This window comes from Mixophyes fleayi, chromosome 3 (assembly GCF_038048845.1).
Source record: "Mixophyes fleayi isolate aMixFle1 chromosome 3, aMixFle1.hap1, whole genome shotgun sequence".
Taxonomy (NCBI): domain Eukaryota; kingdom Metazoa; phylum Chordata; class Amphibia; order Anura; family Limnodynastidae; genus Mixophyes; species Mixophyes fleayi.
This window is the reverse complement of record NC_134404.1, coordinates 330,519,616-330,540,363: the sequence shown is the minus strand read 5'-3', so window position 1 is coordinate 330,540,363 and position 20,748 is coordinate 330,519,616. Positions and strand designations below refer to the sequence as shown.

Sequence of the window (20,748 nt, the reverse complement as noted above, 5' to 3'; positions counted from 1 at the left end):
AACTACCCAGAACCCTGGTGTTGGCGGTGAAACCCTCATACAACTTGGGTGGTACACAGCAAACAGCCAGTGGCTGGTTTGGTCAGGAGACACCGGTAGGAGCGCTCAGTGATGGCACATTACTGTCATCAGCAAAATACCATAAAGTTTTTACCCCCAAAACCATGTGGCGAAATAAGTTTATCCAGTCACAATAAGCCATGTTCTCACCCTTGATTAAATAAGACCCTTCTCATATGTTATTAGAATATAATTTTTGAACCATATCCCAGGTTAAAATGACCAGATAAGGGGTGAGTATATATAGGTTAGTCATCAGCATGACCAGCTTACAGCTGAGTGAGGCAGCGCAGCGGCTTCTAGGACACATGATCCCCCTATCGCCCACTGGTGGGTAGATGCAGAACTGCACATGTAAATACAATACAGCAATGAGTCTGACAACAACAACGAGTTTGTTAGGTGAGAGGTAAGCATTTTCTCTTGGGGCGGCCTGAACCCTTAATCAGGCCTTGTATACTATATAACAAATGTCTTTTTATAGTCTAACTTGCACACACATGTTCTGTGCTAGACTATGCCATGTCGGTCAATAATCAGTCATGTCTTTGGCACAACAGGACATGAAGACAACTCTGACTGTGGGAAACATGGTGGCTCAGTGGTTAGCAATTCTGCCCCACAGCACTGGGGTCATGAGTTCAATTCCTGACCTTGGCCTTATGGCCTTATCTGAGTAAAGTTTGTATGTTCTCCCTGTGTTTGCGTGGGTTTCCTCTGGGTTCTCCGGTTTCCTCCCACACTTCAAAAAACATACTGGTAGGTTAATTGGCTGCTATCAAATTGACCCTAGTCTGTCTGTGTGTATGTTAGAGAATTTAGACTGTAAGCTCCAATGGGGCAGGGACTGATGTGAGTTCTCTGTACAGCGCTGCGGAATTAGCGCCGCTATATAAATAAATGATGATGAGTGAGGCAAATATAAGATCTGCACTCCCGTTTGTTATTTGTGCGCTGATGATATAGTAGAGCATGCTAATGATATGAGTACACCCCCCCCCCTCCTCCCCCTCCTCCCCCACAGTGCACTGTGTGAGTGCCAGGACCTAGCAGCAAGCGGTGGTGAATTAAGACTATCTGGGGCCCTGAGCTGTATGTACACCAAGAGATATATTTAATAAAGCCTCTTAAAAGGAACCGTGGAGATGTTGCCCATAACAGCCAATCAGATTCTAGCTATCTTTTATCTGGTACATTCTAGAATATGATAGCTAGAATCTGATTGATTGCTATGGGCAACACCCCGATTTTTCCTTTTTCGAAGGTTTAGTCATTATACCCCAAGGTTTTAATAGTGTTTGATTAATGAGTTATATTTTCCTGACCCATACATAATAATGCCCCATGTTGTACAAAATCTCAGTAGTTTTCATTACATAATGTAACTTCATTCTTATTGCCTAATAGTAATAATAATAATAATAATAATAATAATAATTTTATGTACATAGCAGTTTCTTCCAATTGGACTCCAATCACTTCATATTTGTAGCATAAAAGTGCATGATAAATGAATCATATTAATGATTAACAGAAGACAGAAAAGAGAGGTAAGCATTAGTTAATATGAAAGTAGAGATGTTTGCAGCCTGTTCTTGAAGCTCTCTAGAGAGGAGGCCTTGCACACTGTGAGAGGCAGAGCATTCCAAAGAGTAGGTCCCTTAAAAGCTTATGCCCCATATGTAGTATAGGAGATTTTCAGTACTATTTGTAGCCCTTTAACAAATTGAGTGAGTTGTGTAGGGCTTTGAATGTCAATAAGCCAATATTGAAACAGATTCACCTTCCTACAGGCATCCAGGGAAGACAATGGAGAATAGGTGTTATGTGGCAAGATTGGGGTAAGTTAGGTAACATTGTGGCTGCTGCATTTTGTAACAGCTGTAAGTGCTGCAGTTTCTTTTTCTGGGAGACCCAGGTAGAGTGCATTGCAGACGTCCAATGACATCCTGAGGGTATATTTATTAAACTGGTCTGCAAAGCTTCTCCACCATATGGAAAAGCTGAGTTGGTCTGTTGTTTGCCGTCATAATCTCAGTTGATAAGAAATCTGATTTCTTACAGGTGATTGTGGACTGGTGTTCTTCAGTAGTTTTAGCTTACACTCTGTCATACAAGTCTTCTACCAACGCCCCTCAAACCTGCAACCACTCTTCTTTAGTTACCCAATACTCATGTAAAACCTTGGCGGTGTGGTATGAGCGGTCATATACAAAGAGGAGCTCGTACATTGCACACCATACAACCCTACGGACAAGAGAACAAGGATCCTCATCAACACCCGTTACATCAGAGAGATCCAGATTTGCTATTAGAGCCTGGGAAGTGATGTCCTCATTGTACGATACCTGATCATCTCCACGGGTGAAGTTCTATTTTGAGGAGTTAGGACTGAGAAGCAAATAGCATCTGACTAATGTCACTGACATTGTCGTTAGACCAAAGACCCATTCTGAAAAACAAAATCAAGGGCTAGATTTACTAAACGGCGGGGTTGAAAAAGTGGAGATGTTGCCTAAGCAACCAATCAGATTTTAGTTATCATTTATTTGGTACATTCTTCAAAATGACAGCTAGAATGTGATTGGTTGCTATAGGCAACATCTCCACTTTTTCAAACCCGCCGTTTAGTATATACACCCAAATGTGTGACTACTTTTATGCATAGGAGAGGGGATAACTTGTGTGAGTCCAAGATTATTCATTCTGTAGAAAAGGTCTGGCCAATGTGTCAGCGTTTTTCATGGACCCACACAATGATATCTCCCCAGGATACATTTCTTGTAGACTTGGCATTACAGGACAAACCTGTATATCCAATGAACGGGATCACATAGGGAGTTATTTCCTCTGAACACTAGACCATCTATTGGACACCACATCAATCTGTCTCCTCTATAGAAATGCAGGGGGCAGGAGGTTTTCGGTCTACTTGTTTTTCATGGCAACAGGTGAGGTTTTTTTTTATTAAAAATGTAAGAAGTCAGTGATTGTTTAATGGTAACTGCAGCACATGGTAGCGGAAGTGGGTGAATGAATGAAGCTGGAGGTTTAGGAATATATTGGGACAGTAGAGAAAATGTAAATGAGGTTAAGAACAGACTGTGGTTTGTTACTGATGAGAGAGCAGGATGGTGCAATTGGTCAATTAAGACTCTGTGTGATCCAAAACAGATAATGAGGTGATGGCAGAGTGGGATTTATATAGGTTTTTGCTCCATCCAGTATCTTTTCCCCTAAGAATATATTTCGATCCAGACAGTATTAAACAAACCAGAGTGAATCTTCTATTTTGTTACTTACTGAAAGTCACATTAATGAATTGACAGCAAAGCAGGCTTGGTGAGAGGTGTGGATATTACTTTTAAGTGAACATTCCTCAGTAGCCAAAGTGTAAAGTCCTTATTTCATATATTGCAACAATGTTTCTTTCAATTCTTATATATAAATGGGCCAAAAAAGGCATCAGGTCTTAAAATTAGATTTCCTAATTATGGGACGGGGGTTATCTGGAAGATTCTCACCAGCCAGTATCCTGGGATACAAGAGGGCTTGAGCCAGGAGGTCCCAAGATTTCAGGATTAAAATGTAAAAAATTAAACAATACAGAGAATCAAATTCTATTGCTGGACTTAATTTAAAGATTACCTACCGCAAATGTCAAACCTTTTTAAAGGCTATGTCCAAGCAGCCCAATTGCTAGCCTTAAATCAAGCCAATGTTCTGCAGCTATCTCTAGCTTTATAAGATCTCTGAACTTGGGGTAAATGTATCAAGCTGAGAGTTTTCCGGCAGGTTTGAAAAGTGGGGATGTTGCCTATAGCAACCAATCATATTCTAGCTATCATTTTTTAGAATGTACTAAATAACAGATAGCTAGAATCTGATTGGTTTTTCAAACCCGCCGGTAAACTCTCAGCTTGATACATTTACCCCCTTTGACTCCAAATTCTTACAAGTTTATGACAATCAAAATTGGGTCAAAAGTTGGAGGGGCTTTATCTTAAAAATAAATGTGCACCAGACCATATTTCCAATGAAGCAGGTTTAGAGCCTTATCTCATGTGACATTATCCCAGTGGTAGCAGAGATGTGATGCTCACCTCAGTTCCTTGCTCTTTCCCCTCCACTCAATCCAATATATAAAACAAGTGCACAGTGACTCAAATCACCTGTGCTCCTACCTGTGCTCACTGTATTAGGACTGTGGTTAATGACAGCTTTAATGGAGTACGGACATGAGAAGGAGAAGAAGGAGTGAACCTCTACTGGTCCTACTCCACTAATGGCAGTCACCGTGGATCCATTACATCGATGGCAGGACGGAGCACTGATGACTACTGACATCCTGCACTTACTAAATTATTACAGATTGCAGACAATAATTTGAGCATTCAGGGGAGAGGCCCATCACGTACCACTTCGCGCAGCTAAAAGGGTAGAACGCACCTGAATGGACATAGTTGGACTGCTGTGATAGGTCCTCCTTGTTTTTGACAAAATTCACCTAAATATGCAAGAAATCAATTACAAAGCAAAATGTATACTAGTACAAATAAATGCATTTATTTATACACCGCTATCTTCTGAAAAATTGGCATATTCTAGTTTTTGGGATATAATTGCAAGTTAAAGTTCCTGGGTCGCAAACGTGATCTCTAAGTTGAGACTACTTATGCCTTAAATCAGCCCTAGAAAACTATGCAATAAACTGCTAAAGCCACAGGGCTATGTAATTTAGCTGCAGAATTTTCCATATGGGCACAGAACTATATGTATGAGCTTATGAGCCCGGCGATACAAAAATAGCCTCTATCTACTGTTTGTGATTATCAATGACACATAAAGCTAGTGATAATTGCAAAATATAATTGTATAGATTTATTGGACAGCCATTGTGGATGGATATCGCAGGCAATTTGTTATTTCCATTTCTTTATCTCTCAGGAAAAAAAAAAAATATTGAGCAGCCTAACCTTTCTTGGTTACCGACATTAATATAAATGTTTCTATTCCCGACGCCGTACGTGTTCCAATACATCTTGTGCCCTGGTCTTCCTTAACAGCGTGAAGCACAAACAATTTTGTTATTTGAAGTCGATGATGTCTATCCAAATTTGACCACATGTAAAAAAAATAAAAAAATTTGTAACATTTTTTTAAATGCAAAAATGGCAAATAATATAAAATAAAAAATGAATGTGCATTTCTCAGTTTTTTTGTTATGATTTAAAAATGGAACAAAAAGAATAAAAGAAAAATCATTGTTTTTTTTTTCAAAGGTGTAGTTAAACTTATAAAAGAACATTTTTATTTTGAATGATATGACAGGACTATCACAAGAGTGTTTCTCGCTATAAAGAAACTTGCTAAAGAATTATTGCCTTTATTAGATTAGTGACAGTGAGCTTTAGCTATACATTGCTAACTTCTGTCTCTCTGCGGAGACAATTTTCTTTTCTTAAATAAACTGTCATGGTGGTGTTAATATATTGTTTGCTCTCTCATACTCCAAGAATACAGCCGGTATAAAACATGTATATGCTGCATTGGTAATGGTATCTTTAGTGTAGTTGACTTGAACAAATGTGTTTCCCTCATGGCTGTGTTAATGTGATAAAGAAAATTGGCTGTTCGTCAGGATTTGGCTGGGTAAAGACAGTAAAAAGAGTAGCACAATCCCTTTTATGCATTAACTACACTGAAAGTTTTCCCCAGTTATATTTCATCCTGTGTGTCGTCTCCTCGTTGTACAAAGATGTTGTAAAACATGAGATAATGTTACAAATAACAAGGTAGGAGGGTTGTATCTTTTATAATGATAACAGTCGAGGACTGAATGACAGTAACAGGCTGTAAAAAAAAAAAAAAATATATATATATATATATATATATATATATATATATATATATACACATTTATTAATATTACATAAAATACAATTCCAGCAACACTTGTTGTTTTTAAAAGCCTTCCTAATGAAATTCAAACATAGAGATAGTGAAATGGGAAAACCAGAAGTAGGGAGTTTAACTCCCTAAACAGATATTTGCAAACTGTAAAATAATAACGGATAGATTTAATTTTTCTTTTAAAGTGGTGATTTTCGGCATTGTAATGGTTTTAGAAAATGCACAATTTACGGAAATTGTGTCCGTAGTATCGGGAATGTTGTTTGAAGTCCTAATCTCCAAGCAGCATAATGATATTCAATGGTAATTTTACACCCCTTAACTAATACATCTGCACTGTTTATCGCTCATCATAGCACCTGATTCTGTGATAACAATCACTCAGTATCTGAATGGGAGACAATTCGAGTTTCTTCTTTAAAGGAAATATGTACACAACCATTATAGCGGTGCTGCTGAATGACTGTGCTGTGATTTTCAAAGGAATAAAATCAGGATGCGACAATCATCTAAATATAATTTGTTATTGCCCAGGATTTATTTTATTCTAATAGAAACATTTTCTCCATTGATTGCTTGCGCTCCTGTCAAATCTATGTACATAATAGAATAAAAAAGCTTTTTTGGTGTTATTTATCTTAAATTGTTTTCTTTCTTTTTTTTTTAGTAAAAGAAAATGTTTCAAAATGGATTTTTTTTATACATATTGTGTAGAATTAAAAATAATTGGACTTTATATAAGTAGAAATAGGTATTGTTCATATTGTATTACTGTGTTATATGTCATACCTTTTCTTATACAGCCAATCATTCTATTGGCTCCTCCCACTGCCTGGCTATACTGCTTCCTTACCTTCATATCATGTGACACTCTAACTCTGAGGTCTCTGTCCTTTGTTGTTATAGACATAACGGGCCTGAGTTATTAAGGAGCGCAAAGCATAAAAAATTAGTAACTTCACACCTGGACAAAACCATGTTGCAATGGAGGAGGGATGTAAATTTAAAATATGGGGACAGATTTATAGTTGGGATAGGGCTTGTCCTAGATCAACCTTAAATTTCAGTGTAGACATAAAGCTATCAAGTATTTGTGTGCTACATGAAAAAAACAGCCACTATTTATCTTATGTGTAAAATAATAAAATAATTTGCACCCCTTGCATTGTAACATGGTTTGTCCTGGAAGAACATTTAGTCCTTTTTTTTTGCCTTACTTTCCTTAATGACTCAGGTCTACATCACCATTTATTTCTACTCTGATTTCAGCCTTCTTCACTCTGTTATTTTTGCCAAACCTTTATCTATCTTTCTATCTTTACCAAGTCCAATGATTTTCAATTTCTAATGCCCTGTTTATTGCTACGTAATTATATTCACTGATCCAATCTGATCTATCGCTTTAGTTACCCAGTCAAAAAAATCGGCTCCATTTCTTTGACAGATCTCCCAGCAGCAAATCCATGCTGTATTTGATCTTGTCATTTGTTTTACTCTAAATAATTAACAATTTTATTTTCTTAAAATATGTAACATTCATAGATAATAAGTTATCATATTGTTCCCTACTATTTTTTTTTTAAATATACTTTATTTATGGTGTTACATAGTCATTAATAGATGTCCGGTTACACATTAAAGAGTATACAATGTATCACTGAACAGCATTTTCTAATTTCCTTGTTTAAAAATGAGGGGGTGGCAGTCGATAGGTGAGAGGTCAGAAGGGTGGGGAAGATGTGCAGGAGAATAATAGCTAAAATATTATTTTAGTTCCAGGTAGAGAATACAGAAGTCTAGATTAAAACTTAACAGTTGAATACAGAGAGGGTTTTTTTTAGGAGGAAAGGGTTCTTCAATATAATAGCCAAGTTGACCACTATAATATGGTATTTTCTCCATTTGTTTGACAAACCGAATTGTCCTCTAAAACATTGTCTATCTGGCTTTTAATTTTATCCCAAAATGTACTTATCTTGGGGCATAACCAACAGGGGGTAAATGTATCAAGCCGAGAGTTTTCCGGCGGTTTTGAAAAAATAATCAGATTCTAGCTATAATTTATTTAGTACATTCTACAAAATGATAGCTAGAATCTGATTGGTTGCTGTAGGCAACATCTCTACTTTTCAAACCCGCCGGAAAACTCTCAGCTTGATACATTTACCCCCAGGTGTTCACCCAGCAGCCTACATCAACTCCAGCACCAAGAAAAGGCAGAGCTGTACAAGTTATAGAGCTGGGCTGGTATATAATAATGCCATCTATAATAAATCCTATGTGTTCTCTTTTATTAACATGGAGATTGAGCTCTTTGACAGTCTTTCACCTTAGGACAGACCTACTGTCTTTGGGAATTTATAACTCTCCCGCTACTGCTCATGACTGTCCAACGCCACAGTAAATTATGCTAAGATCAAGTTATATAGAGCAGATGTAATGCTACTTTGAACAATAGGGGGTAAATGTATCAATATGCGGGTTCTTCAACACCCGCGTGTTCAGCCTCTTCCGCGATTAAATTTCAAGCGGCGCTGCATTGTAAAGGGTTAACTTCCCTTTACAATGCAGCACCGCTTGAAATTTAATCGCGGAAGAGGCTGAACACGCGGGTGTTGAAGAACCCGCATATTGATACATTTACCCCTAGATCTTAGACAGAGCCTATCAAAAGGCAGGAGTGGTTTGATTACACAGGCCTAGTAGCGCCTTATTTCTACATATTCAAAGCACCGTGAGCCTGAGATGCCACGTTTATGCCATTGCTCAGGGACAGATATCCAATTCTCAAAATATATAAAACTATAGATATATCAAAGGCCTGCATTTATCTACAGTTGGGATTGGGATTTTGAGAGACTTTAGGAGAAGACTGGATTGTTTCACCTGGGGTAACTTCCAATTGAAATGTTCAAAGGTTAAAAAGAAATCTACAGTAAATCCAGATTTGGCATCATAAATGGATCCAGCGGTTCAGGTGAGGAAGCAAAAACCATGTTTTAAATGATCTTCATAATAATATCATCGCCATCATCATCATCACCATCATCATGTATAATAGTGTTTAATCAACATAATCAGACATTCTTCTGCCACCAGCTAATTTTTATCTTTTCAGGACCTCTGATCTGACACTAGGGGATACATTTTTCAAATTTTTAAATTTATTAAAATGCTCTTCCTCCCGCCCTCTCAGATCTACCTCTGACCTGCGCCTTGTCTCGTCTCTGGTAACCACCTCTCACTCCCGCCTACAAGACTTCTCCCGTGCTGCTCCCCATTTTTGGAATTCCCTACCATGCTCAAACAGACTTTCCCACAGCCTTCAAATCTTTAGATGCTTTTTGAAAACCCATCTCTTATTTAGAGGTGACCTTATCTTCGATAACACTATTCACACTATGTACCCTCACAACTGTCCCAATCTCCACTCTGAGCCACACTTCCTCCTCTTGTTTCAGCTGTGCCTTCTTCCACTTAGACTGTAAGCTCTCTAACGAGCAGGGTCCTTCATAACCTTTGTTTTCATGTCTGTGTTTATTTTGTCTACCTTGTATGTCCCTGTTTTACATATGTACTTTGTTTCCTACTCTACAGCGCTGCTGAGCACTGTGGCACCTTTCAAACCTACGATAATAATAATAATAATAAGTTGCGGGTTTGAAAAAGTGGAGATGTTGCCTATAGCAACCAATCAGATTCTAGCTGTCATTTTGTAGAATGTACTAAATAAATGATAACTAGAATCTGATTGGTTGTTATAGGAAACATCTCCACTTTTTCAAACCCGCAGGTTGATAAATTTACCCCTAGGGGTCTTCCCTTGCCGCGCGCCACCTCTGTAATTGGCCAGAAGCAGAGTTGGAAACAAGTATAAGGAGAGTCTGAAACAGAAAAAGTATTTTAGGAAGTACATTAAGTCCCAAGGATATGATGCTGTTCAGCCAAGAAATTATGTTGTGTTTCCATGACTTAATATCTGCCTTATCCTTGTAATTGGGTGTGGAAAGTTTTGAGGTACAATCTGTAACATAAGTGCAAGTAATAGAAACATCCGGGTACTTTATTTTGCAAGTTTGCCAATTACAGTTAATTAGGAGTTGTTTCTCATTTGTCAGCATATGAAGGCCTCCATTTTAGAGAAGTTCACTATATAACCTGAAATCAAGCATTATATATTGAATACTTTGTATAAGGTTTGAAGGGAGGTATAGGGGGGGGGACGAGCGCGAGAAATCAACAACGAAAAGGAACAACTTCTAGACAGAGTCCCAAACCTCATTAACATAGATATCTCTGCATAGTCATGTCAAAACCGTCTGAAGAGAAACCATTGATTAAGTCTTGTAAACTAGTTTGGATTTCTTAGTTTAATGCCAAATCACCTTAATGTATGCAACAAGAAGTACCAGTATCCGGTCAAACAGCTTATAATTTATCACAAAAGACGCAGTTTGATGACAGTTGATTTGGCTAATTACATCTATGGTACATTTAGTATTATATCTAGTTGTCTATCCATCATTATGGATTAACAATGGGAGAACGGAGTTTAGCCATTCAGTTTGCATTTTAATGTGTTGTTAAACATAGTCATTTAGCAGGGCATTGGCTTGGTAACTAACGCAGCTGTTGATCTTTGTATAATTATAATCATAGCTTCTAGAGCTAGACTCACTACTTAAAATAAGGTTAAATAGTGTATGGTGATGAGGGAGAAAAGGGTAAAACCATTTACCTTCTGATTATATCTTCTTGTGAAGTTTAAGAGTTTAATTTGGCTACAGCTTTTTGGGAAAGCCTAGGGAGCTGGCATTGTCTAAGGCAAGTGGAGGATACTTCCTTGAGTAAGTGTCTAGGAGAGAAGGGTTGTTGCAGATTATATAAGATATGATAAAACCTCTCAAATTCCCATGAGCCATCTTAGCATGTTTTCAGTTTGGGCCAACCATAAAATATTCTGACCCAATTTAATTTTTCATACATCTTTTTAATTAGCTTTGTGTATCTAGGGTTTTATTTTCAGTTGTTAACTTTTTGAGGTTGCCTATCTCTTTTGCCTTTCATGTGACAATATCTAGAGTACTCCCAATATGGCTTAAAATCTATAGAAGTATTAGCCTGGTGTTTGTTACAGGAACTCTGTTCCCAACAATGGTGTAAAACCTGAAAGGGAGAGACCAAATAACATTGTTATCTCTTTGATTATCTCTAAATTCTTCTGTTCTACCCATAAGGTTTTTATGAATAGAGTTATCCAGAGCTACAGAGAAGTTCCCAGTACCAATTTATGGCACGGGTCGTAAAAGCAAAAACCTTGTGGAACCTCTTTTTAAGAGTACATTAATATCATCAATAATATCTAAAAACATATGCCTCACATCTTTTCATGGCTCTCTGATTTCTCAGAACATCTCAATGTTGTGACATGAGGCTGATCATAAGTTTGAATGAAGAGAAATGAGGACACAGGAAAATGTCATATTTTCTCATATATCATACTTACAGGAATCATGTCTAGTATGTAAATAAAGGGAAACTTATAGCCTGTTGTGTGGAGATAATATCGTCTTTGTAGGTTATTTTGGTGAGAAGTTAGACCAGTGTAAAGAAATACTGATTTGAAAGGTATTGTGTATAGACGGTCAGAAAACTAATTTGAATTTACACAGACATTCTAGTGCTGACATCAGTGGAAGAAGGGAGGCAGTGGGCACCTGGAGAATGTTTATATTGTAAGTTTTTGTTCACTTTTGGGAGTCAATTTCATATTGAGAAATGTTCCAACAAACTCATGCTCTCCCAGCAAGAAAAATCTGATCATTTGTGGGTGTACTCTTTTCTGTGTTTAATGCTATTATATTATATCTTTGTTTGTCATTTTTGTTAAGTGTTTTTCATCTTAAGCAATGCTGATTTATTGTTCCATCTTGAATTATTAATTTCTATTTGTTCTTACAAATTCGCATGTCAGACTTTACATGTTATTGGGATGCTACATAACTGAAACAGAGAAGATCATTTGGTTTGTGATAGTCCTGGGTCAGGGGAGATCATTTGATTTATAATAACTCTGATTAAAGTAAGTTGTGAGAGATTATCTTAGAGAACCGAAGGCTTTCTGAATAAGAGTGTCAGATTTTCAAACCAAACCATGGTGGTGGCATAATTAGTAAGGCAAAATTAGTGTGTGGGATAGATAGGGAAGGTTTGAATCATTATGAAACAGACCAGGGGGTAAATGTATCAAGCTAAGAGTTTTCTGGCGGGTTTGAAAAGTGGAGGTGTTGCCTATAGCAACCAATCAGATTCTAGCTGTCATTTTGTAGAATGTACTAAATAAATGGTAGCTAGAATCTGATTGGTTTTTCAAACCCGCCGGAAAACTCTCAGCTTGATACATTTACCCCCTGGTCTGTTTCATAATGATTCAAACCTTCCCTATCTATCCCACATTTACCCCCAGGTGGTTGAATTCCAGTTCCACTTTCGCCAACGTAATTTAATATCTCCTTGTCCTGAATTGATTCACTGTACCTAAAAATTATGAAGCACACATTTGCATTCTTTACTGGTATGTCTTATTTATTTTCCACTGGCAGGTGCACTACACCAAGATAAGTTTCTTCATCAATGGACCTAACGAAGATCTAAAAGCGTTTGACTCAAGACATCTCACTGATCCAATTCATAATATTTCCAGTGAGGGTTACATAAGACTGGGACAAAATATCAATGGTATGAAAACTCTTCTTCCTATTCTACCCCTTTCAGGCAATTAATTTAATTTGTCTAAAAAAAATTAAATTTGTAGTTGGGTTTGAGTTTTTGAGGCATTCCACTTGGGATGTGAGCAGGGGCGGATTAACCATAGGGCTAACTGGGCTACAGCCCAGGGGCCTATGGCATCCAGGGGGCCCTTGAAAGTGCTCAGCAGCAGTATTGATAGGTCGGGGGCGGGGGCGCCCCCAGCGCGATCAGTGCTGCTGAGCACTTTCACTGCGGTCCTTCTCCGGCGCAGTGTAGTCTCCTTACTGAGGAGATCTCGTGGGTCTCACTCTTACGAGATCTCCTCAGTAAAGAGCGTACAGCGCGCCGGAGAAGGAGGTAGGTGCCGGGGGAAGGGGGGGGGGGTCGGGCAGCTCAGATCACAGGGGGGGGCCTCACGGGGGAATGGAGGCCCCCTTAGCCCAGGGGCCTCCATTCCCTTAATCCGGCCCTGGATGTGAGCAGGTATCACAATCAGATTTGAGGGCTCAATGTCTGTCTGTAACCACTTATAAAGTAGGCATGTGCAAGGATCAAAGAATATCGACCGCTCGGCCAATCAATCATGTACAATGGTTTCCATTATTTCTCTTCCAATCAGAGAACAGAGCAGTTTCTATAGAAGAGAGAATGCGTCAAGTCCAGGAAATTGTATTGGTTGGCATGAAAGGAAACAGAGCAAAAAAAAAAAAAAGAAAGCAGGAAAAAATAAGAAGAAAAGAGGCAACACAAGAGGAAAGAAAAGAGAAGGAAGAAAAAAGAAAGCTTATATAAAAAATTAGTTACAAGAACTGAAGATGATTTCTGTCTTTGATTGTATCTTGTCAGTATGTAGGGCCATTGGGTGTTGACATATACCTTCGACACAACCTCCATGTTGTTCAGCTGTGGAGCTGACTGTGATTAGTAGAGGGTGGCTATTTGTTTCTACTCTACACAAATCAAAACGATTTTGATTGTGGAACACCTTTGTTCTGGCCAGAGCTCTTCATCATTTGTAATTGTGAATAAACGTTTGGTCTATAATACATATTTCCCTGTGACATCTTCCTTATACACTCACTGTGCCTAGGGAGATCTTTTCCATTTCTGTTTCTCGGGGAGTGTGGAATCCTTACCCCCATTTTTCTCCCTGCACGGCTACATATTTTAGGGTGTGCAGTTGACCGATTATATTTGAACAAGAATTTTTAGTGCTTACAACTACTGCCTGAGATCAGAAATCAGTGGCCAGTGTCACAATATGATTTTAAACCCTATGGCAATGGTAAAATTATGCATCAGGGCAGACAACCTGGAGCCCATTATGAAAAGTGAATAATTCCAAAGAACAACCTAGATAGCCAGATAGTGCTTGTATTTGTGCAGGGTTAATACTTTCGAAGGACACGGACAGCATTTATTTGAAAGTGAACATGCCCTTTAATAACTGTGTACACAGGAATCTGATTATTTGTACCACAACAGTATTCTGTCCTTAGAATGTGATTAATTAAAATATAAATGCTTTAAAACACGCTGTTGGCACTTAGAATTGGAGAGCCCTCTTTTGTCTTTATGTTACGTCTTTAAAGAACAATTGTAACTATCTCTTTGCTAATTAAAGGTGGCACTTGGACGGGCTCATTACTTCAGCTTAATGAGGCGGCCTCCATGCCACCTTGCTAATCAGCATAAAGAATGGTGCAAAATGTTCTTCACAGAAAATATGAATCTTATTCTTCCAGTGAAGAATGAAGCTGCTGTTATCATTTGTTACTTTTGTTAGGCAATGCCATAGATTAAGCTCAGGCAAATTGGAGCTCTTGAGTCTTGTTTGGAACTAACAGACCTTACCAGAGGCTGGTATGGTTATCTGGGACTTGTAGTTCCACAAGAGATGGAGTAATATTATAAATAGAGAATGCGGTAACACTTATTACATTTATGTTATTTTTATTACCAGGTTCAGAACAGTTTATTGGAAGAATGCAAGATTTCCGGTTATATCAGGAGGCACTTACAAACAGGTAATATATCAATACAATTTTATATTTATTTTATTTCTAATAAAATAAACCAAACTTGAGCACTGAAGTCTGTAATAGCCAATGATCCTTAATGTTGACCTATATATTAAACAAAGCGGAGTTGGCTTTCGAAAGAGTATAGCCTATCAACTCACCAGGAACCAGTACCTCATGGATAAAAGTCAGGCCTCCTGAATATTAATTAGGTGATGACACTGCTTCCTAGCCAATCAATAGGTTGCTTACAGGAACAGCCCATAAAATAGTTGATTTCACTGTGTATAGGGGAATGGTTCACTTTCACACACAGCATTGCCAATGCTTATGTTTTTTGCAACAATTAAATTTGTTTTCTAAAAGATTTGTTCACCATTCTCATGTAAAGAGATTCAGAAGGGCGGACATGTCTTCTCATGAAGAAGGAGACATGTGATTGGCTAGCAATGACTTGGACCAATCATGTGTTGCCTTCTCCTGCTGCTCAATATTTCAAATCTCTCATTGCCCAATCTCTTTAAAAAATAGGGGCAGAGAAACTTTTCAACATTGTGAAACCTACAGTATGAGACACGTATAGCTGAAATGAATTTCCTATAGAGGTGTGTTTGACAGCTCAGTCTAGCCGCATCAGGAACCTGACCGTATTAGTCTGTACTGTTGGAGGACCCTGCTCCTTCTCCTATGTACCGCTCAGTCTGTGGCTTCCCACTTGTCTCTACTCTCTCCTTGCATCATGACACTACCCCCAGTAACACAATCCCACGTGTGGCCAGGTCACTGACTCCCACAAGATCAGCACCCTCATCTCCTGCTTCTGTGACCATTCCGAGGACCTTAGCAGTTCCAAATCTGAACACAACCTAGATGAGTAGGAGATGAAAATTGTCAAAGGTCCAGATGTTTATGAGGGTGGAACAAATCGTTGCACGTTGGATAAAGGGAAAAATCACACAATTTTTACAGGGGAGAACAACAGATTTGTATTTAAATAGGTTTTATATTTAAAGAAGGCTGCAGTTGTAAAATATAGTAAATTGGTTTTTGAGCATGAAGAATGTAATTGACCTTTTAATAATGACACTGTACAGTTAATAGATTACTCCACCCAAAAATGAAAGGTCAATTATGGGTGGAATTCAATAAGCTAAATAATAATACTGAAATTACTTTCCTGACATCTGGAATTCTCCTTCGTCTCAGTGATCCTCCGATGGAACTCCAGTGTTCTCCTCACTCCTCCTGAAGTGGGTCTATTTTAATATAGCAGTATGTTGTCAATGCTTCAATGTTAAGAACTTCCCATTCAAAGAGGAGGGGCTTTGACAACACTGTTGACTGATATAGGCAAATGGCAAAAAAGAGAGGAGAGAGTTAACCATTACACACATCTGGAGACCCATTTCGAGGTATCCAAGAGCCAGGTAAATAATATTCAGCATTATTGTTTTACTTACCGAACTCCACCCCAAAGGACAATTTCAATAGAGCTATCCTATAACTCTGCTGTTATTCCTGGTCTTCTTAAAGGAGAGTTAAACCAGTCCTTATGTGTCAGAAGGGGGGTTTTATTTCTGTTTTATTTCTGTCATCTCCAGACTCATGAATCCTTTAATTAGGAACTGGATTGATTTATCTATTTTTGACTTTCATTCTTATCAGTTGTTTCTTCTTCCCGATGTAGATTTATTTATTTGATAACCTTGCTTTGTTTTTCAACAGAGAGATCTTGGAAGTGTTCTCTGACAAGTTTCTGCATTTGCCCATCCAGTCAGAATGCCGGTGCCCGGGCAGTCACCCACGTCTGGACCACCGTACAGGAAGTTACTGCCTTCCGAATGGAGTTGATGAGGCCACGAAAGACAAAGTCTTAAGGGTGAATTCAGATGCGCACCCAGTGTCGTACATGAATGATAATGATCTCCAGACAACATGGATCTCCTCTTTGCTGTCTGCTTCAGACATTGACAAAGGCATCACTATTACACTGGACTTAACCAGCGGACAATATCAGGTGACATTATCATTACTATACCGTTCATACTGATGATTATAATTTTCAAGTGAGCTTAGGGTGTGGTGTGCTTATTAGTGTTGTGAGCAGGAACATTGATTTATTTCAGCTCATAATATGGATCTAATGTCTTAACCTATGAGTTGCACCCTTAAAATGTCACACTAGCATTTAGGGTACGTGACTGTCATGCTTTTAAATACTTTTTAAGTAAAGTTTGGGATCCCAGTTTAAAATGTCAAAGAACTTCCACTTAAAATTGCCTACATACCTGTGGAGATTCCCAGAATATTGGGAGATCTACCGGGACTCTCACATCTCTGCTGTGCCCCCCCACACTACAAGAAAATGGCTACCACTCTCCATAAATGGTGGCAGTTTTTGTAATGCAGCTATTTTACTTTTATATATATATATATATATATATATATATATATAAAATTTACTCTAGCGTTTCCAGTGAGATAAAGTAGTGTATTTCAGAAAATGGAGCTGAACTACAACAAAATGGCTGCCGCTCTCCAGCACACTTATGTAGCATTAACAAAGGCTTTACAACAGTAGTATACTCATATATACTTATATAGTGATAGAAAACAGTAATTAATCCTTCAGCATTTTATTTAATGGAATGAGAGAACTAAGGGCCTGTTTTATCTTTGAATGTGACCTGCACGCAACCTGCGTTTATAAAACAAGCATGGAACTGAAGCGTTAATTCTGACCACATTCAAATACAAGTGGATCTCAATATACATTTCCATTTGAATCTGGGTGTAAGTACGCTCTGCCTAAACATTACTTGCCGTATGTAGACTCACAGAACAGACTACAGTGTATGCACCTGTGTATGTGCAATATCAGGTTACATTTAGAACAAAAATGCAAAGACAAATCTTAATACTATATTCATTAATTAAAACAAAAAAGTTTGTTTTTATTTTTACTTAACAATAAATACTTCAATCAGAATGTGTACTGTACATACAATGCATTTTTATAGTCTATCTTACTTGCATACAGTTGTCCTGTGCTAGTTAGGGGCATACATACATGTAGTTTTTAAAACAAAGACTATTCCCTGACAGTCCTCACTATCAATCGACGTTTACACCTGCCCTTTAGCTGGTGCAAATAATAAGACTAAATAAACACGTACTTAAGAGAAACCCAGGACTTGAATTGGCCGCACCTGAGTTGGCACGCCTGTAATTTACATTCCTAACATTCATCTGACCCCCCCATACTCCTGTTCTACCCTCAAGTCGTGGCAGTCATAAGGTCATTTGCTTTTGGACATGAATTGCATGTAATTATGTTCATAAGGTTGGTTTCAGAAGCATGTACAGAGCTATTTTACGTAAGGTACAGCCGGCAAACGGACTTACGTCCCATGATGAATTAGGTCCTAAATGTCTAGGTGTTTTTTCTCCTTTTCTAATTCTATTAATCTTTATTTTGTACAAGATATTTTATACAGTATGATATCAGGGAAGTAGTGAGGGTCTGTTTCTTTTGTATAAAATCACACATGGATTATGCAAAGACAAAGGGTCTCATTGACAGTTTGACGCATTTTACGTTCTCAACGTATGCTTAAGGGATTCTGTCCATATACGTCCAACTCCAAAACCGCAGTATTACTTCATCAGGCGTATAAATACGTATACTTGCACCTAAAGTTAGCATAGGGATGAGGTTTGAGAATGTTAGTAGTAAATGCAAAACTCACACTATCCTATTTGTACACAATATAATGTAATGACGTGTACACAATAGAGAATACTGTCATGACAGTGTTATTGAAAAAATATAAAAGTCACAATTTCCATATTACATGTAATTAAATACAAATACCCCTACATGTTGATTACTGCTTTATAAATCCAATGGGAATGTTCTTTCCCGCAGTAGACCAATTGTAAAGCGCTACGGAATTTGCTGATGCTATATAAATAAATGATGATGATGATGGAAATGAAAAATAAGTAAAGTCAATAGACGGCTTCATATAATATAGCTGCAATGCTTATAAGTGAAGTACTGTCAGCTGGTGGGGTCAATACGCAAGCAGCCAATCAGAAGTGTCGCTGATTGTCATCATCATGTGTCTTTACACCAGCCTTCCAGCACCCGTAAGAGATACACATCCTAAGAGGCGTGACTGAGAATGCATCCACATACTTCTTAACATGCCTGTCCCTGGCAGGGGGCATGGCCAAGTAGCAAAAGGGCGTGGCCCCTGTGAGACGAGGTGTGGTCACGCCCCCAGAGGGTAGACTAGTGCTTCCCCCATCATTCCCACCCGTGGGACACACATGTCCCCCGGCGGGACAGCCCCACTGAAATCGGGACAGTTGGGAGATATGAATCCATGTCTAATTATGTTGCATTTCCAGGGCGTATGATACAGTTAAATCAAAATGCCTTTACTGTCGTTGGCTAATGTTTGCCCACCCCCCGTTCTGTCTCTCGAGGGAAAAGAGTAAGATACCTACAAACCTAGATACTGCTGAATTTTGGCATGCATGCGTTGTACGGACATAAGTATATTATGTACACCCAACACTAAAGAAGTCCAGACTGCTCATCATTCCAAAATCCAGTTTTGACTCTGCTCTCCACAAGCTGAGCTAGAATTTTATACATTCCCTTATCTGTTCGTCTCACGTCATCTTAAACTTTTATAAGTTGTATAGTTAATTTATTTACTTTAATTCTTAACCCATAGAAGTAACATTGTTAAATGCACATGTCTAAATGTTTACAGAAGGTAATGTTATTATTGCTGCTCATCGGGAAGGGTGAACCTCTGGTGAAATGTCTAAGGTCACTCAAGATTCACAGCACAATAAAATTTACTAACCGTGGCCGGCTAGAGGTAGCTAAAGATAATAATTTATGGCCTGCGGTTCTGGCTGGGAGGGATGGGTATAACAATAGGGTCTCTATGCTGAGAATGCAACTAATAGAATCAGTAAAACATAAGCACTTGTATTCATGTAACACATTCACATATAGTCATAGCCCCAGTGTCACCTATCCTGTGAATGAATCTAGAGTTTCTCCAAACCAAAAATATCAAAATGAAGCAAGAATAACAGAATAATTGCACATTTCCTATCAGTATGAATCACAAAAATCTCCCTTGGATCGTTATTTTCAATGCTTAGATTAAAGTGTTTTATCCAATTTCAGGTGACTTTAATTTGCCCTTTTGCAACTTTTACTACATACACTGCTTTTGCTTTTTAGCTTTAAAGTAAGTTTTTTAGCCATTTATAGCCAGATTGGGGAAGGGGTGTGGAGTTGCATCACGGGGCGTGGGCAGATCCCCAGGGCTTACCAGTGATTCTGAGCGATGGTCCGTCTCCAGCCCCTTCAATGCCACTGTAGGTGTGCGTAGCACCCGCTCATCACGGCTCTGCAATGTGGCACAAACATGTCCACTAGTGGGACTGTGGGACAGATTCCTGAAATTGGGACAGTTGGGTGGTCTGGGCATACAACACACAGCCGCCCACTGGGTATAATTGTAAACAATGCATAGAACAAAACAGAGCAACGTTCTATCACAGGGAACCAAAAATGAACAAAAACAATGATAGACATATAGATAGATAGACAGACAGACAGACAGGCTGATAGATAGATAGACAGAAAGTCAGACAGATAGATAGATAGATAGGAGAGAGGAGAGAGAAGTTATATAAATCAAAAAGCTAAATATTTGCTTATGACTGTTCAGTAGTTGCCAAAATTAATTTGCTGTTTTAATAACAGAAGGGTATTTAAGAAGCACATTCTTTCCTTGGATCTTATACAGCCGGCCCCATACAGCATGAATAACAAGCAAAGCGACAAAGCAGTTACTAGAACAGCACAGAAGACATGAATGAGCAATCATGACAATATCTTACACGTTGGGCTTCTGTTAAAAAGTCTCACTACATCTAGACTAAACATTCTGGGCCTGAATCATTAAAG

The 20,748-nt window shown here is 38.4% G+C and overlaps 1 protein-coding gene across 1 annotated transcript in view; it reads left to right on the top strand.

The window, feature by feature from the left end:
• The window catches only part of USH2A (usherin), a 558,840-nt gene that overhangs the window by 25,845 nt on the left and 512,247 nt on the right, over positions 1–20,748 (top strand). The window contains exons 4-6 of the mRNA XM_075204257.1: positions 12,576–12,711; positions 14,687–14,750; positions 16,470–16,761. Coding sequence (XP_075060358.1) covers positions 12,576–12,711; positions 14,687–14,750; positions 16,470–16,761 — 492 coding nt within the window. The remainder of the gene's footprint in view (positions 1–12,575; positions 12,712–14,686; positions 14,751–16,469; positions 16,762–20,748) is intronic.